Genomic DNA, 18,513 nt, shown 5'->3' with positions numbered 1-18,513 from the left:
GGGTTCTTCCAAGGAGTGGGGGCAGCGTGTGCAACACTGATGGTGCAAGGAGAGCCAAGTTCAGGAAAGTGCCACTCACCGCAGCCGTCTGCGGGGCTGGAGCAGAGACGGCCAGGTGGGCCCACAGCGGGTGATGCTGTGGGTCACAGAGAGCAGGACGTCCCTGCCAAGGGGGCTGGAGTTTATCCCAGGAAAACAGAGGCACTCGAAGAATGGTCAAAGTATGAGTGTCAGAGCTATGTCAGTGACTGGTTTTGTGGGTCTAGACTTGGAAGGCCATCCGTAGACCAGTGAGGACACCCTCGTGACAACTTCCTGCCCCCTCAAAACCGCTTATCTTCCATCAGCTGGGAAACAGATAACCGAGCTAGTTAACATTTGGTTCTGAAATATGCATTTCTAGATTGAGAGAGGGAACGAAAGTTTTTTTAAGTTTGCTGATAGGAACTGTGTTTTGTTTGTTTGATACATTCCTGGTTTCTGTCTTTGTTCTATTTAAATGAGCTGTCAGGTAATTTAGGATCTCAGTTTTAATATTAATGGAGCCCTACAAAAATATGACTATGGGATTAAGGAAATAAGTTGGTATTTTAGTAACCTGCCTCAAAAATTCCTAAAAGTCTACATCCTCTTTGGTTATCACTTATTACTGTTTCATGAATTTGGTTGCTTTGATTGGGCCGAATTAAAGAATTCCTCCACTTCTTTAGCGTTCAGGCAGTATTTGAATATTAATCGCACTCCAGCCATTGTCCAAACTTGAGCCTGGAGAAGTTTGTAAGGCTTGGTTTATGACTTCCAAGTCCCAGCGTAGCGAACATGGACCTGCCTTTCCTGTGGCATCCATCCCATACCCCTCTAGCAGCATTAAGGTCTGCTGGAAAACAAAACAAAACACCAGTGCAACAGTTGAAAGACATGGGGGAAATAAACAGACACGTAGCAGGAGAAGATGCCCTATATAGCATATCCCTACTGCACCAGGCCTTGCTTTCCGATTTGAAGCCAGCAGAGCTGTGATTTTTTTTTTTTTTTTTTCAAACTAAGGATAATTTTTACCCCCTCTATCCTCCCAGGGACATTTGACCATGTCTGAAGCCATTTTTTTATCATCTTAACTCTGGGTGGGGGTGCTGGTGGTGGTGGTGCCATCAGCATAGAGAATGTTCTAGAATCCTGCTAACTACCCTGTAATGTCCTACAGAGCTCCCTCCCTGTCCCCTGCCTAAAATGTCAGTAGTGCCAGGGTTGAGAAGACTTAACACTAGAGATGCTGTCTCTGCGGGCGACTTTTGAAAATGTAAGCAGCTGGTTGGGGAAGAAGATGACAGGCAGCTCTGGGGATGCCGGGTGGGGCCGGACTGCAGCTGGCATTCCGCAAGCTCCTATTAAGTAGTCTTTCATCCTGAGGGCATTAAAAAGGTTGATTGCCAAGTCCAGTGGGTGCTTGACACACAGGTATCTTAGAAATCCTATGTGTCTGGTTTTCTTAGTAGGTCAAATCCTACTCAGAAAGGCTTTAAAGGTTTTATTTTATTCTAAAAATCATATTTCTTTCTTCAGATTAGGCTGATTGCTCACCCAAACTCATTAACGTAATTGGTTTTAATGGAAGTATTCTGGCCCCCATGCGTTTAAATTGTATAGCGGCCCAGCAAGGATGTGACAGGATCCTTTTTCCTCAGTTTCCCCTCTGTGCCCTTAGACAAAGGCCATTCTAAAGATAAAACTAAGGTAAAATTACAATTGAAATGTTGAGTTCAAAGTCTACAGTGTAATTTATCACCAGCTTAAAAAAAAAGATCAGTATAGGTCCCCAGAATTTATCCAGAAATCATTTCTCAGACTTCGGTATTTACGGTCATTGGTTGTTCCTCTCCTCTGGGAAGACCTTCAGAATTTCCAAACCTTGCTGAACCAAGCCAGCCTTTTGGAACCTCCTAAAGAGCCGCAAAACTTCATTTCATGCAGTTTTTCAGCAGCTCCATGTCTGTCCTCAGTGATGGGAGAAAAAGAACAGAGGTCTCTCTGCTTGACTGATCCTAAATGATCGCCTTTTGCAGATGCTTTTGGTATGGGAACAAAATCAGCCATAATCTTCAGGGTTTTCAATGTCATTTTGAATACATCAGGAAACCAAAAGGCAGAAGAGTCTGTGAAGAAAAAAAAAAATTTTTTTAGATGGTTTTAGAAAACAATTAAGTTTGTAATGATGTGTTTAATGTACATCCTGGTTGGGGCCCCAGCTGAGTTTGAATCCCTGAGCTTGAACTGATGTTTAGCAAGCATTTCTTATCCGGGGAAGGCCTCCCCTACTCTCAGCCCACACCCATTTGAGCTTCACTGGCTCTTTTGAACTGAAGCTATTCTCACTTTTTACTTGGTTCAGTGAACAAGGTTACTGTTTAAAAACAGTGGCTGGGGAGTTGCAGTTCTCACTGCCCTCATGCCCCCGCCCCCACCCCCAGCCCCGGTGTACCTCAAGCTGTGTGAGGCCAAATACTTAGGACGATTAAAAGGGCCCTTCACTGATTATTTGGTGTTTGCCTGGCGCAGAAACTCCAAGCAAGAAGGGGGAGTCATGCAGATATGTTGCAGCCTATTCAAGAAAGAAGAATTTTAGGATGGAAGACACTGAGCCAGACTGTAAGTTCTTGGACTCAACATGTGTGTTTACATTCTGAATAAGGAAATTCGGGCATCAGGCAATCTCTAAACCAGTTTTTAATGCTTAAAATGGGCCAAAGTACACACCAGAAAATCTTTTAATTGTTTTGTCTTTGGGGGAAAAACACCTGACTGGTTTTAATGTTCTTAGTAAAAGGAGTGGGAAGTGTAATTAAATGGAATGAGCTCTGTTATGTTCTATAGATGATGGATTTGAGTACTGTCTTCGTTTATCCTGGAGCCATGTGACAGCTTCTGTGAAAATTATAGGCAGACTATCATTGTTCTCCATTTTCCGTGTTCCTACTTTTTTCTCTTTGGGGAAGAACCAAAATGAAGGTGCTAACAACACCTAGGGTCTCCTTCAAGTGCGGGATGTAGGCTATAGCAAGCTATACATTCATTTGTGCTGCTGTCCAAAGAAAATTTTGGTACATAATTTATTGTTGATTCTTTTAAAATATTTGACATTTTGTTTGTTTTTTAAATAATCTCTACACCCAATGTGGGGCTCGAACTCAGAACCCCAAGATCAAGTCGTACTCTCTACCAGCTGAGCCAACCAGGTGTCCCTGGTGATTTCTTAGTGCTCTTAATATTTGTATCTGGACCAGATCAGGAGAATTTGGGGAAATGATTGCTTTCCTATATAGAGGGGTATATTCGGGAAGTGTTGTTTTTTTCCCTGCTTAAAAAGTCCTACTTCTCTTGTCTGCATCCTGATTTCTTAGTTTTTTAATCAAGAAGTGCCTGTATTTTCTTAGATTTCTCCTCACCAGAATGCTTTCATTTTCATGGCATATAAACAGTGAATCACGTGGGCCTTACAGAGAAAAGCACAGGCACTAGAATCTTACATACTGCATTTTGGAGTTATTTTTATCTCCTTATTTTCTTCTCTAGAAATGTCTTTATGTAGCTGTTTTATCCAGTTTAATTCTTAAGAGTAATAAAGATTCCTTATTCGGTAAGTTATTTGTTCTCATAAAATACTATGGATCTTCATTTTCATAGGTAATATTTGCAAATTTTATAATAAAAACACATCTGATCTAGGAAAGAAATGTTACATAAAATGTCAGGACCCAGTAACCATTAGGAGATGGATTGCAGTGTGACTAAATGGTTTGCTTTTGTTATTTTAGGATTATAAAATAAGGAATCAGAGTAGCATATTAGACAGGTCTTTGGAACTGGATCTGACTTTTCCTTATAGCTCTGTGATGTCAGACAAGTTATTTATAGTCAATAAGTGTATTGGTATCATTATTCTACAATGGGAGTAATTGCTAATTTGCAGGATTGCATGTACTTGAAAGAAGTAGTAAAAGCCTTACTTAATACCCAGTTTTCCAGAAAAAAAAAATCAGCGTTATTAATGCATGTATTAACTCATTTTCAGTTCTGTTAACTCCTTTCAAATTTATTTTGTGCTTAATGATGCTATTTTACAGTGCCCTACCTTTCTGTGCGGAAAGCATATTTACGTATAGTACTCAAGTCTTGGGATTAGACACAGTTGCATACCTAATAGGCAGTGGTTTTCATAATGAATTATTTAAATGTGATAGAATAAGATTGCTTCAGTCAAATGAAGTACAGGTTACTCAGTAAGAAAATTGGATCCATGTCTCTGTACCCTTCAGGTGTCCTCCCCTCTGTCCATTCACAGAAGCCCGTACAGCTGTGGGTGGAGAACCACTGCTGTAATAATGTTTACTGTCTGTTTTCCCACGCTACAATGTATGCTTGTTGACAGCAGGGAATTTTGTCTGTATTGTTCACTGCTGTATCCAAGCACCTACAGACAGTGCCTGCCAAGTGGTAGGCACCCAGTCAGTTTACAAATTAATGCGTCGGTGCCTAGTCTTCAGTAGGGCCATACCTACTCTTTATAAAACACACAAAATAACAAACGAGGATACAGTTTTATATATAAAATAAAGCGTCTCACTCCATGAGAACCTAATGATTATTTCTGCAGTTGATAAAAAACTAGAGGTTGGTTCCAACTTTTGGAAGAAAAGAAGAAGTCAGCAGGAAATGTTACTGTCTTCTGTTACAGATGATTAACTGTGTGCCAAGCAGAACAGAAAGCCAAAAATGTTTACTTCTTTTGTGAAGAATTATTAAAGGAAGGACTCTCATGAAATAATTTCAATAATAAAATGCCAGGCCGCAGGCCAGATAAGCTCCTTCTTCCTCCAAACCCTGGGGGAGGTCCCTGGTGTGTTCTGCAGGGCAGCCCCTTCCACACACTCAGTGACGATCCACACCGCCTGGTAAACTCAGCCTCCTTCACCAGGAGTTTTATGTTGTCCTATTTTTTAAAAGCTAAAAATTATGTTAAATGGGGCTTTGGAAAAACGCTAGGCATTCTCGAAGTTATGTTGAATCTCTCCTTCTCTCAAGAAGATAAAATGTTGCACTTGAGAGTCAAAAAACCAGATTTCCACGCTAACCTCTAAAACTCCCTGTGCGACCACAAGCAAATCCCATTTAACCTCCCAAGCCTCCCTGTCCCCTACCCTAGCAACAGTCATGCCTGCCCTAGTCAACATGGGCAAGTAAGTTTATACCCAAGAAGTGATTTATAATCCATAAAACAAGTTATACAGTGGTAGTTAAAGATATACTAAAAAAACAAAGCAGGCTATTTCCTTAAATGAAAAATTTATTTACTTTATGACTGTGTATATAGTCTGTATTTGTCAAAGTATCATTAATTAGGGGAGGAAAACCCCATCAAGAGTAAGAAGACCAAAGTATAGTTTTTAATGCCATATATATATATATATACATTTTTTGAAATTTAGAAAACACTGTAGCATAGTGGTTAAGATACTAGATTTTAAAGTCAAACTGATGTTGATTTTACCCATGGTTTAGCTATATATGTTGGACAAACTTCTTAACTTTTTTGAGCTTTGACTTTTGTCTCTGTATAGTGGGGAGCATATTACCTAAATGTAGGCTTACTATGAGGAATAAATTAAATAGGAGACAAAGTTCTTAAAGCATCTAGTACAGTCTAGAACACGAGATTCAGTAAATGGTGATTGTGTTTGTATAGTTATTATTTTTTAATTCTCTGTAAACATGAATATATGACTTGCCTTTTAAATCATATAGTACTAGACTTTTAAAACATATTAGTTAGCCACTATTACTCTGTATAAAAATCTGGTAGAGTCTCTGATTTTACATGACTTTTACTTTTCTGGGTCTAAGGATATTTAGATTAAGTGGTCTTTGAAACAAACATCAATACAATTAAAGTTTCCAAATACTATCATTCACTCACCTGAACCTCCCGAGATCGCAAAGTATGTTAAGTGGGGTTTAACTTATCACTCCATAGCAAAACAAGCGGGTGTTCTAAGGGAAGAGCTTGGGCAGGGGTGTTTCAGGGGCAGAAGTTAAGAATTCTCTTTCTTGAGAAATGCATGTTGCCTGTGAATCTTGTATGCTGTACAGCCAGAGTTTCTCAAGTTTAAACGTAAGAATTTGCTGGATAGGGGCACCTGGGTGGCTCAGTGGGTTAAGCCGCTGCCTTCGGCTCAGGTCATGATCTCAGGGTGCTGGGATCGAGTGCCGCATCGGGCTCTCTGCTCAGCAAGGAGCCTGCTTCCCTCTGTCTCTCTCTGCCTGCCTCTCCATCTACTTGTGATTTCTCTCTGTCAAATAAATAAATAAATAAAATCTTTAAAAAAAAAAAAAAAGAATCTGCTGGATATGTTCTAGAAGTGAAATAGCATCGAAGGCCGGGGAAGACTGTAATCAACAAGAAGGGCATCAAGGTGGTAATGCATATTGTCACAGAACCTAAAGATGTTAGAGTTCCAGGATGGACCTCGCATAGTCTAAAATGCACATCACAGGAGCACCTAGGTGTCTCTGTCATTTGAGCATCCAACTCTTGATTTCGACTTAGGTCATGAACTCAGGGATGTAAGATTGAGCCCAGTGCCAGGCTCCACACTAGGGGGAATCTGCATGAGATCCAGTCTTCCTCCCCCCACCCCCGCCTCTTCCCCTACTCTCTCTCTCATTCTCTCCCTAGTAAATAAATAAATCTTTAAAAAAAAAAAAAATAAAATGCACGTCATATTAAAAGTCATCAATCCTTTCTTGGAGCATTTCACTGAGTCATTGTCTGGTGAATATTCTTTGAATTGAAGTTTTAGTACCAAATTGCAAGCATTTATATACTGTCTTGACAATATAATTTACTTTTCTTATCAGAACCTCAAGGTAACCTGAAACAGATAAATTTCAATTGAACTATAAACTAATTTCAAAACTTGGGTCAAATTTTTAACATAGGGGACTCCTCCATTAGAGAATTTTTTTTTCTACAAGATCTGTTCTATTTTAAAAGATTATGCCATAATCTGTTTCTGGATTATAATCTGTTAGGATATGTAAATAAATTTTTAGTATTTTATCACAGAATAAAATAATGTTGCTTGAGCAGCAAGTAACACGTGATGAAAGACCAAAAAGGTAAAGTTAATATTTAAGCTTTCCATTTACTTAATCTGGTATTAGCAATGCAAAGTCGTCCTGTTTTTCTCTAACACAAGAGTTATAAAGTACTGTCAAAGATTTAACATTTTTATAAAACACTTTATTAAAAATTCTTCAAATATTTGAATATTTGAATTTGAATAAAAATTCTTGGAATATTTTCTGGTAATCAAAATACATAATTTAGATATATAAATATTTAAGTTTAATGTCTTTATAATTAAATGCTATCAATACTAGCAAACAGTTAATGGTCAAGGTAAAAAATAAAACAAGCGTCAATCAAGAATTTTAGTTAGATTAAAAAAATTATCAAGAACTAAGTGAGAGCTGTTTAACCTACGTGAATTCTATCTGTACATATGTTAGAGTTCTCTTAGTTCTCAAATACATATTTCTTAAGCATTCTTAAGTACATTCTTAAGTATTTATGTATTTTTTAAAAAGTATTTTTGCAGGTATATGGTGGGTATTAGGAATAAGATGGGGCCCTTGTACTAAAGTAGCTCTCAATTGTGTCCATTTTGGATGGTGTTTTAGATTCCTCATATAAATTATAAGGTCTGTAACCAATTGCAATAGAGTTAACTAAAATCCTGCTGTGGGAACCTAAGAAATACACACACCTGAGAATACATGAAATGGAAATGATGTGATTCATCCAGTCTAGGGAAAGGCTGTGTTTTTCAGGAACTGTTGAAACAATTGTGCTGAAGGATTAAAGCAGTTTTTTTTCCCCCTCAGTTTTGAGATGGATCTTGGATTTTGCTTTATTGACCTGTATGTCACGACACCTAATGAAACAGCAATCCCTCAGCTACCTCATAGCAACAGTTGAGTTAAATGGCCCACCACAGTGGGTGAGGCTGTGTTTTCCAAGGAAACTGAATGTGCTGGTATGGATATGCCTCATTTTACGGTGCTTTGCAGATAGTTTTTTTTTTTTTTCTTTTTTAACAAATTGAAGGTTTCTGGCAAATCCATCAAGTCTATCAATGCCATTTTTCCCAACAGCATTTGCTCAGTTCATGTCTCTGCATTACAGGTTGGAGATTCTTATAATATTTCAAACTTTTTCATTTTTATATTTGTTATGGTGATCTGTGATCTCTGATGTCACTATCATTAGTTGGGGGCACCACAAACTGCATCCGCACAAGACAGTGAATTTAGTAAATGGGGGTATTCTGACTGCTCCTTGACCAGTCATTCCCCTGTCTCCCTCCCGTTTGGCCTCCCTATTCCCCGAGATACAACATATTGAAATTAGGCCAGTTAACAACCCCACAATGACCTCTAAGTGTTCAAGTGGAAGGAAGAATCACCTGTCTCTTACCTCAAATCAAAAGCTAGAAGCCATTAAGCTTAGTGAGGAAGGCACGTTGAAAGCTCAGATGGTCCAACAGCTGGGCCTCTTAAGCCAAACAGTGAGCAAAGTTGTGAATGGAAAGGAGAAGTTTCTCAAAGGAAATTAGAAGTGTTACTCCAGTGAACACACAAATGGTAAGAAAGTGAAACTGCTTTATGCCTATAGGGAGAAAGTCTGAGTGGTCTGGATAGAAGATCAAAGCAGCCACAACATTCCCTTCAGCCAAAGCCTAATCCCGAGCAAGGCACTAACTCTCTTCAATTCTGTGAAGGTCTGGAGAGGTGAGGAAGGTGCAGAAGACAGTTGCAAGCTCACAGAGGTCAGCTCATGAAGTTTAAGGAAAGAAGCCATCTCTATAACAGGAAAGTGCAAGGTGAATCAGCAAGTTCTCTAGAAGATCTAACTCAGTCATTCATGAAGCTGGCCACACTAGATTTTCAGTGTCGATGAAACAACTTTCTAATGGAAGAAATTGTCGTCTAGAACTTTCACAGCTAGAGAGAAGTCACTGCCTGGCCTCAAAGCTTCAAAAGATAGGCCGACTCTAGTTAGTGACTTTCCGTTGAAGCCGCCATGCTCACTTATCATTCTGATTATCCTAAGGCCCTGAAGAATTACACTAAATCTACTCTGCCTGTGTTTCATAAATAGAACAACAAAGCCTGGATGACAGCCCATCTGTTTACAACAAGGTTTACTGAATATTTTAAGCCCACTGTTGAGATCTGCTTAGAAAAAACTTTCGAAATATTCCTGCTAATTGACAATGCACCTGGTCACCCAAGAGCTCTTGGGGGGGAAGAAAATAATTGTTTTCATGCCTATTCATACAACAGCCATTCTGCAGCCAATGGATCCAGGAGTTATTTCATTTCAGGGGCATCTCAGTGGCTCAGTCACTTAAGCATCTGCCTTCAGCTCAGGTCAAGATCCTAGGGTACTGGGATCAAGTCCTGCACCGTGCTCCTTGCTCAGCGGGAAGCCTGCTTTTCCTTCTGCCTGCTGCTTCCCTGCTTGAGCTCTCTCTCTGACAAACAAATAAAACCTTTAAAAAAAAATAAAAAACATTTCATAAGACTATGGCTGCCATAGATAGTGATTGCTCTGATGGATCTGGGCAAAGTCAGTTGTGAGTCATGGGAAAAGGCCGAAATAGCCACATAAACTGGAGTTTGGAAGAGGCTGATTCCAACCTCATGGATGACGCTGAGGGTTCAGGACTTCAGTGGAGGAAGTAACTGCAGACGTGCTGGGAACAGCAGGAGAACTAGAATTAGAAATGGAGCCTGAATTGCTGCAGTCTCATGATAAAACGTGAACAGATGAGGAGTTGCTGCTTATGGAGGAGCAAAGAAAGTGGTTTCTTGAGATGAAATCTACTCCTGGTGAAGATGCCATGAGGATTGTTGAAGTGACAACTAAGGATTTAGAATGTCATTTAAACTTGGTTGATAAAGTGGCGGCAGGGTTTGAGACGATTGGCTCCAATTTTGAAAGAAGTTCTACTGTGGGTAAAATGCTGTCAAGCAGCATTGCATGCTACCAAGAAACGGTACCTAAATAGAAGAGTCAGTCGATGTAGCAAACGTTATTGCTGGCTTGTTTTAAGAAATTACCGCAACTCCCCCAGCCTTCAGCAACCACCACTGTGATGAGTCAACAACCTTCAGCATCAACGCAGACTCCTCTACCTGCAGAAAGATCAGAATTCACTGAAAACTCAGGCGATCTCTAACATTTTTTTAGTAAGAGAGTATTCTTTAAATTATGGTAAATACATTGTTTTTTTAGACATAATGCATTGCACTCTTAGTAGACTATAGTGTATACATAACTTTATATGACTTTATATAGCTGGGATTTTATATGACTTTATAAATGACTTTATATGACTGGAAAAGCAGAACATTCATTTGACTTGCTTTGTTGTGATACTGGCTTTTTGTGGTGGTCTAGAAGGGAACGTGCAAAGTCTCTGACATATGCCTGTGTTGAGAGTTAGGGACACGACTGAGACCCTTCCTACCTAGACTGTCTTGCAAATGAAAAAACAGTAGGATAGACCCACTTCCTTTTGCTCTCTGTGATATGTAAATAGATTTTTGGTTGGGGCACCTGGGTCGCTCAGTGGTTAAGTCTCCTATTCCTGATACAGGCTCAGGTCATGATCTCAGGGTCGTGAGATCAAGCCCTACATCAGGCTCTGTGCTGCGCATGGAGACTCTTTGAGATTCTCTCTCTCCCTCTGCCCACCCCTACCTCTGTATGCATGCTCTCTCTCAAAAAATAAAACAAAATAAAAATAAACTCAGTGGAAGTTCAGAACTTCTCTTTAGAACAACACAGAAAAAAATGGTTTTTGGTGAAGAATTAAGATCAACTGATTTCTAGTGACAGAAGTGTTTATTTTTCAAATCTTTGTGTAAACCTGCTTCCTGGGTGTGAGATATATACATATATATATGTGAACTTATCAAAGTCTGATAAGGCATTACAGAGAGTTTGGCACAAATCGAAGGAAAGATCACTCATAACTCTGTCACCCTGACGTAACTGTATTGATTTTCATGTGTTCCCCTTCAGCATCAATGTGCACATGTATCATTTAATTATTCTCATTAAGGGTTACATTATGAGCATCGTGGTGCCTTACTTTTAGTAATTCTATTTTTACTGGTTAGATAATAACTCACAGAAGGAACATTCTCCCATTGACTGTTGCTGCTTTTGAGTTTTGACAGTTGTAAGTTTGTTGGGGAAGAAAAACATTTCCTTTACTCTTTTAGGGTTAGTCCCTGAGGGCCTGTGAATTGAACTAACAAAGGGCAGATTAACCAGAGAAAAGGTTCACAGTTCTTATTTTTACCTACACAGGAGTTCACAGAAAGGAAGTAAAACTCAAACTAGTGAGTTTGGATTCTGGGACATGTTAACAAAGGAAGGGGGTTTGGGCTTCAGGGGCTGATAAATTGTGCAGTAGCAAGGAAGTAGAAGATATACAGAGAAGATGAGGGTTAACATAGTAAGGTTTGTTTTTGCAAACTCATTTTCGCACTGACCAACTGTCTCTGCGGGTAAGAGTCACTCTTCTTTTTCTGGTGCGGGAGAGGGGGATACTGTCATAGGGGAAATTTAAGCCCCTGATTTTAGGCGGATGGGGGTGGGGAACAGGCTGAGAATTCTCCCTCCATCTGTTGAGGCTTAACTCCCTTTGGCTCAAAGTAATATCTGATGCCCCAGTGACAACTTTGGGAGTGGGATCTGTGCTCCCTTCCTGGTCCTCTGATGGATATCGTTACGTGGAAGGTTTTCCATGTTTTAGATTATTTCCTTTAGAGACTCAGAAGTAGGACTATGGAGTTGATAATTTGGGGCTTTTTAACAGCAGTGAGTAGACATGGCTGGACTCCTTTCCTGGAATCACGCCAACGTGCCCGTGTACCGGGACTCAGTTTTAATACTGCTTCTTTGCTCCTTACAGCCTTTTTGCTCCTCACATCTTCAGTGCTGCGTTTGGAAGCACATGTCTGATACTTCTCTTCCGGGTACATCCCAGATGAAGAATCAGGAATAGTCTGTTCAAGGATCCAGAAAGGGATAATTCTAAATAGGTGAAGCTGGTTGTGATATTCATGTGCTGTGGTTTTAAGGGGTCACATAACTTGAAGCAGGTGTTTGTCTCCATGTTGACGTGTGGGTGAGGGGTAATTAAAGATGTTTTTTAAATTATAAATCGATAATTTGGGTAGGGGTCAGTCTTCATGTGCTATTCACCTCTAAACCCAAATTAACATTTCATTCCCAATGGGACTGATGGGTCAGATGATAAATAGATTCTGAAGGGTGAGATGTGGCTGAGCATTTGTGGTTGAGGTTTAGAACTGGGTTGGCCCTACTTGGTAAATGTTCTTGGAGTTGTGGGCACTTTAGGACAATCCAAGGAGCTCCATGTGCCTGGGTAGACAGGAAGGAGACCAAGAGGCTAACACAAATTTTGGAGATTAAAGATTGAAAAGCAACAATTTTGTTCATATTTTTCATTGTTTCAAAACAAACACAAAACTTAAAAAAAGATCACATGCATGCATATATAGGTAAACAACCAAAACAATTGAAAAAAATAGTTAATGTCTCGGTGAACACTTAAAATTAAGTGGTCTGTCTTTGTTCATATAAGCAGCAGTTATAAATTATAGTTATAAATAGTTCGGGGCAAATGCTCTGAAGCTCTTTCTCCACTTTTTTTTAAAAGTTCATGTTATTTTACTATATTCAGTCAAAATTTTTGATCCAGCGCTCCATATGGACATAAGGATAAGAAAACCAAAGAAATGCCCCAGAATTTATCTTACAGGAAAGAGCAGGTGAGACTCCTGATGACTAAAATAATCGTAATCATTAAATTTTTCTCCTGTTCATGGCTAAAGGAAGGAAGTCTTTTTATTCCAGCATCCATTCTAATTGTAAGGAAGAGCCTCTCACCAATTACAGCAAGTAACTAGATGTCCAGATCACTTCCAGATTCCTTAAACTCACTCCTTGAACATTGACTGGATTTTCCAGAGGGCATATTATGACACATGCGAATCAGGGAATTTGAGGCTTGTCCCCATCAGCTGGTTACCACTGGGTGGGATCGTAAGCAGTGCATTTGAAAACTCTGAAATGGCTCCGACGTATTATAAATTAATGGCATAGGATGTTCATTAATTATTAAGCTGAGTTGAAATATGCTGAATGTTGTTGTACACAGATTTTACAGTCAATAGATGTCATCAGAATGTTTTGAAATTATACCCATGAGAAAAGTAGAAAGGGTTTTATCACTGTGCATTTGCAGTTGCTTGTTACTTTTGCAGTAACCTTCAAAAACAGGACACTGATTTATGTTGTTCAGCTTCTCCTCTTCCTAGAAAATTTAGCCACTTTGGGGGGAAAAAAAACTTGTATTATCTCAAAACCCCCTTTAAAAAAAATCAATACTTAAGTTACTGTTTTTATCCTGAAGTATTAAATTCTTAATATTTTAGTAAGATAGTTAAAAATATTCCTTGATGGGAATTATATTCCGTTAAAAATATGCACTTAAAATGGAGTAGGGATAAAATCGTTATTTAAAAACAAATTAAATGAAAAAAAATCTCTCTGGAAATAAATTTGGGATTCTAAGTTGTTTTGGTTATAGTATTTCTCTACCTAGAGTTGTGTCCTAAATTCCATTGGTGAGAAGGACAAAAGGCTTAACAGAAGCCACATGGAATTTCAGATAACATCTATTCAGATCCTTTTGTTATATCCTTCTGTAGAACTGTATTCTTCTCTTTGGGAGTCCTTATCCCAGTTTACACTGTAACCTTCCTTAGTGTGATCCTTTTGCTAATGCATATGTCTCTGTTGCCTGTTAAGTTTCATGTCGGCAGGACCTTCCTACTTCTGCCCACCATTGTACTCCCAGTGCCTGGCACACTGGATGTAGGCACTTGGTGAACAGTGGAATGATGGGACAGCGTGATGGAAAAGGATGGATTCTTTCAGATATTATTTTAAAAGTCCGTGAAGCTTTTTTAAAGATAGCATGTTAGTTGTGTTGTCCTTACTCAGCAACTGATTGAAAGAATTGCTTTGTTACTTTTTCATTCTGCATCTTGTATCTGTCAGGCGATACTATAACACCATTTTGTAGAATGGGAATGCTTTATAAGATTTCATTGTCTTTTAACAATTGCAGTTTTTTAAAAGGTTTGACTCCCCCATACAAAGGTTTAAATAATCGTGTCACCAAATAGACCTCACTGCAAACTAAGCTCATATAGAAAGATTTTCTAGCACATACCCCACAGAGCATTGTTATATATTTCCTAGAATCTGCTTATTCTTTCAGAAGTCTTAAAGTAGCTTCCTGTTTCCAATTGCTTGAACTTCCCTTGCTTTTTATTTTAGCACAGCACCATATGAAGATTTTTGCTTAAGTCTTATGTGATAAGTTTCAAGACAAATTAAAAAACAGTGTTTTTGCAATTTTCTTAAAGCCCCATGTAGTTAAGTATGTTTTTCAAATAATGATGCTTTTTAAAACCAATATTTGAGGCTTTATTTTGCCTTGTAACAGTTTAAAGACTTATTACAAACTGTTATTTCTTAATTGAAATAATATTAAAACATCTCTTTACTTTCTGCTCTTACCGCATTGAAAAAAAAAAAAAAAGGAAAGAGAAGCTCTGGGGGGAAAAAAAAGCCAGAAATCGTTACTTTTAACTTTTTAAAAAATTTGTGTTTTGGGAGGGTATTTGTGAGAGAGAGTACGTTTTACTTTACATTACCCTGGTTATGGTACAAGTAGTTAAGGGTTTTGTTTTGCTGGGGATCTTTTGTTTGTTGTTTTGTTTGTTTTAGCTTTGGCTGTTGTTCATTGTAGAAATGAATATTAAAACATTAAAAAGATTGAGCATGTAATGTATACAATACAAATTAATTTTCTAAAGTGCTGAATTTTTGAATACTCTAAAGTCGGGGACTAACCTCAAGAGCAGGTTCAATGATGACAGTATGGTTTACTGCAGAGCTGTTAGTCTACTTACTGTAAGATTTTAGAATATAAGCATTAGTCCACCTATAAATATAACTTCTTGAGACTGAGTTTGTGCTATCTCTTGAGTAACAATGAGTATAAGACCTCGTGGTCTTTAGCAGGTTCCTGGAGTGCTTTCTAGGTTGTCATTTATTAGTAGAATCACATGAAGTTGATTTTGGGGTAGAGCTGATCTGATCACATGGAACCTGAGAGACCTAACAGAGATATAGACATCAAAAGTTAGCCAACAGGGGGGAGGGGGGTTGGGAGAAGGGGGGTGGGGTTATGGACATTGGGGAGGGTATGTGCTTTGGTGAGTGCTGTGAAGTGTGTAAACCTGGCGATTCACAGACCTGTACCCCTGGGGATAAAAATATATGTTTATAAAAAATAAAAAGTTAAAAAAAAAAGTTAGCCAACACATCTTGCCTCTAGAGAGTACCAGTGGGCGGGGCTAAGCTTTAAGAATAATTTTAAGCTGGGTCATTTGCTGAACTTGTATTCATTTTAATTGAAGCCCAACATCGAAGCTCCACGTAGTATAATTAATGTAATTGCAGCCTAGGAAACTTTTTAAAAATCTTAAGAATGCATGCATGGAATGCCAAATGCCTAAAGCTTTAACCCATCTTTCTGGCAGTAATTAAACAATAGGACCACTGTGTAAATCTATTATTAGATCATGTGGTAGGGTGATATTTGCATAAAAGAGCATACTTGACTTTCTCTTCTGCAGTGGGCTAGTTTACAGCTTACTGAAAAATGGTACCAAATTTCTGAGAAACACAGTAGAGAATACATCACTATGCTATACCACATCACTATTCTATACCACACCACTATTTTATACCACGGGAAGATTGCATAAAGAGATGGCTTCCATTGCCCTTGACTCCAACATACAAATTCTGAGTAGCTATCAGTAGCCTGTGTTGAGTTTGTATAATTTAGCTTATAACAACTGCCTTTCCAGAGAGTCAGAGGACAAATGAGTCCCCCCAAATGACTCAGACTTTATTGTTTCTGGAAGATTTCACCACAAAGCAATACAAAGTATAAAGTATCAGTTCAAGTGTCAGTATGAACAGTCAACTGTGTCATACTTAATGATTTTCTAACCAAAAAGTCTAACCTCATTTTTTAATGCAAATAAGTGTTAATTTATGCTTTATGACAATGACATCAACATAGTAGATAAGCAAAACCTTTCTTTGTAAGGGGTAGAAAAACATTTTCTCTACCCTCTTAGGTATGTTTCCTGAGGCCTGCGAATTAAAACGCCAAGAGACAGATTAACAGGAGAAAAGCATATAAATTTTTACCGATGTTAGTATTTTTACGTGCATAGGGGCTTCATACTACTGAAGTAAAAACCCAAAGAGACTTTTAAACCCAGAGACTTGTATTCCATCTTAATAAGCGTGATAAGTAGTAGAGAAGTGACTAGACAAAGGAAAGCAGGTTTGGGCATGTAGGGGGAGGCCCATTGTGGGAAAGTAACTATGTGGGAGAAACTAATGGTAGATAAAGGTTATTTAGTAAGATTTGTTAGGTAGACTCAAGTTGTCTCTGGTGAAGTCATTCTCTTCCGGAAAAGGAGAGCACCTTTGCAAATGGAAATTTGTCACTTTCACAAGGTGAAATTTATGCCTTGCCTTTAGGCAAAAAGGAGGTGGGCAGAGAGTTCCTCCTGTATCCATTTCTCAGTTGCCTTCAGCTCAAAATAATCCGTATGCCAAAGTGGCATCTTTGGGGTTGGTATATCCTGATCTCCTTCTTTTATATAAAGTAGGGCCCTGCTCTCCTAGTTTCTCTTGCCTTGTGCTCAGTGGATTCCTTTTCTGGAGCACTGCATTTTCCCCTTGTTCCTTGTTCCTTCAGTGACACTTCTAGGTTTTACCCCCGATATGAACCACGTATCATTCAGGATGCGTAAGTGGTGTCCCTTTCTCACTGTAGTAGGAGAAGGGAAATGTGAAAAGAAAGGTGAAAGGAATTTTAGGGAACACTCTGGAGATTTTTTCTTATCTTAGTAAGAATAAGAAGATTTTATCTTACTACTGGGCTTTTTTTTTTCTTCTTACGTTTGACAGTTTTGTTATCTTTGGACATGAGCCCTCTGCTCATCATTTTAATAATTCCTGGGTCTTAATTCTTATTTTACTATAGAGCTTAAAGCTTTCTTTTCACATTCTAAAATTATGAAGCAACAAATATCATATAGGAAATGTATAGTGTCCTCTTACAACAAGTGAGGAAAAGTTCTATATTTTAAGAAAGCGGTTTTAAGGACATAAAGGTACAATCTTCATAAAAGAAATTGACAGCTTTTCTAGTTGCTGCGATTGTAGGTTGATGTATGCATCTCTGCCGTTTTTTCTGTGATCAATAAATGCCTTCCTGCTTTGGGTTATCGTGCTTTCTCCTTGACCAGAAATGCCCCCCACCCACATGTGTACTCTTTAGAGTCAGCTCAGGTGCCCCCTACTCCAGGAAGCCTCCCTTGCCTTTCTCTGCTTCCATAGAACCTTTCATGCCCCTCTGTCATGGTACTTATCCACATTATATTTTAATTATCTGTTTCTTTGTCTGTATCACTTGGGGGCCTTTAGCTTCGGTACCATTATTTTTGTTTTACCATGGCTGGCACTATGCCTGCTCATTAAATATTTTGCTGAGTAATTACCTGTGTAGACCCTAGCTCACACACCTCACCCATTAGTCATCGTACTTGGCTTTGAGTGTGCCCTCACCTGGCTGCACGGGGATCATGCCTTTGGCCTTCAAGCTTCTGCCCTCACCAGCCATGCTAACCCACCCGGCCCGACTGGCAGCTCACTGTCATAAACTGAATCCAGAGAAGATCAAACAGCATGAGACTGGCCATCAGCCCAAGATTACCCTGCAGAGCCCAAGCGAGACCAGGCATGAAGCCGAGCGCTGAGCTCGCCGCTCCCTCTGTACGTCAGCTCCAGACTCTCAAACTTGCCATTTTATTACTGTCTTACCAACACTTCCTTTTTTCCAGGCCTACACTGTTTTTTTTGGGGGGGGGGGGGACTGTTTAAGTCACTTATGTCTGCTCAGTTTTTAATTTAATCCGAGCTTAGTTCTGAACTTGAAAACTGCAGTTTCTTAGTGACAGCCCAGTGACTTTATTGGGAAGCGAAATACAGAGGGTCTGAGAGCAGTTGCATTGCATTTTGAAAAGTGAAAAAAAGGAGTGGCCATAAAAACAGCAGGGGGCCTGGGGCCTCTTGGTGCTTCCCGCACACAGGTATTAACACTGATCCAGGGTCCAGTTGAACATAAAATTAGTTATGTCTCCCTTTGACGAAATACAAATCAGTAGGATTTAAGACAGAGCTACATATAT

The 18,513-nt window shown here is 39.1% G+C and overlaps 1 protein-coding gene across 13 annotated transcripts in view; it reads left to right on the top strand.

Annotated features, from left to right (window-relative positions):
* The window catches only part of MAP7 (microtubule associated protein 7), a 167,451-nt gene that overhangs the window by 68,739 nt on the left and 80,199 nt on the right, over positions 1–18,513 (top strand). For 6 of the 13 annotated variants that reach the window (XM_059400791.1, XM_059400795.1, XM_059400793.1 and 3 more), the window contains exon 2: positions 2,557–2,646. The exons of the other annotated variants lie outside the window; for them this stretch is intronic. In XM_059400791.1, coding sequence (XP_059256774.1) covers positions 2,557–2,646 — 90 coding nt within the window. The remainder of the gene's footprint in view (positions 1–2,556; positions 2,647–18,513) is intronic. 13 annotated transcript variants of the gene reach the window in all.

The sequence above is a fragment of the Mustela nigripes genome, chromosome 5 (genome assembly GCF_022355385.1).
Source record: "Mustela nigripes isolate SB6536 chromosome 5, MUSNIG.SB6536, whole genome shotgun sequence".
Classification (NCBI taxonomy): Eukaryota; Metazoa; Chordata; class Mammalia; order Carnivora; family Mustelidae; genus Mustela; species Mustela nigripes.
The sequence above is the reverse complement of the archived record's forward strand: the minus strand, read 5'-3'. Positions and strand labels throughout refer to the sequence as shown.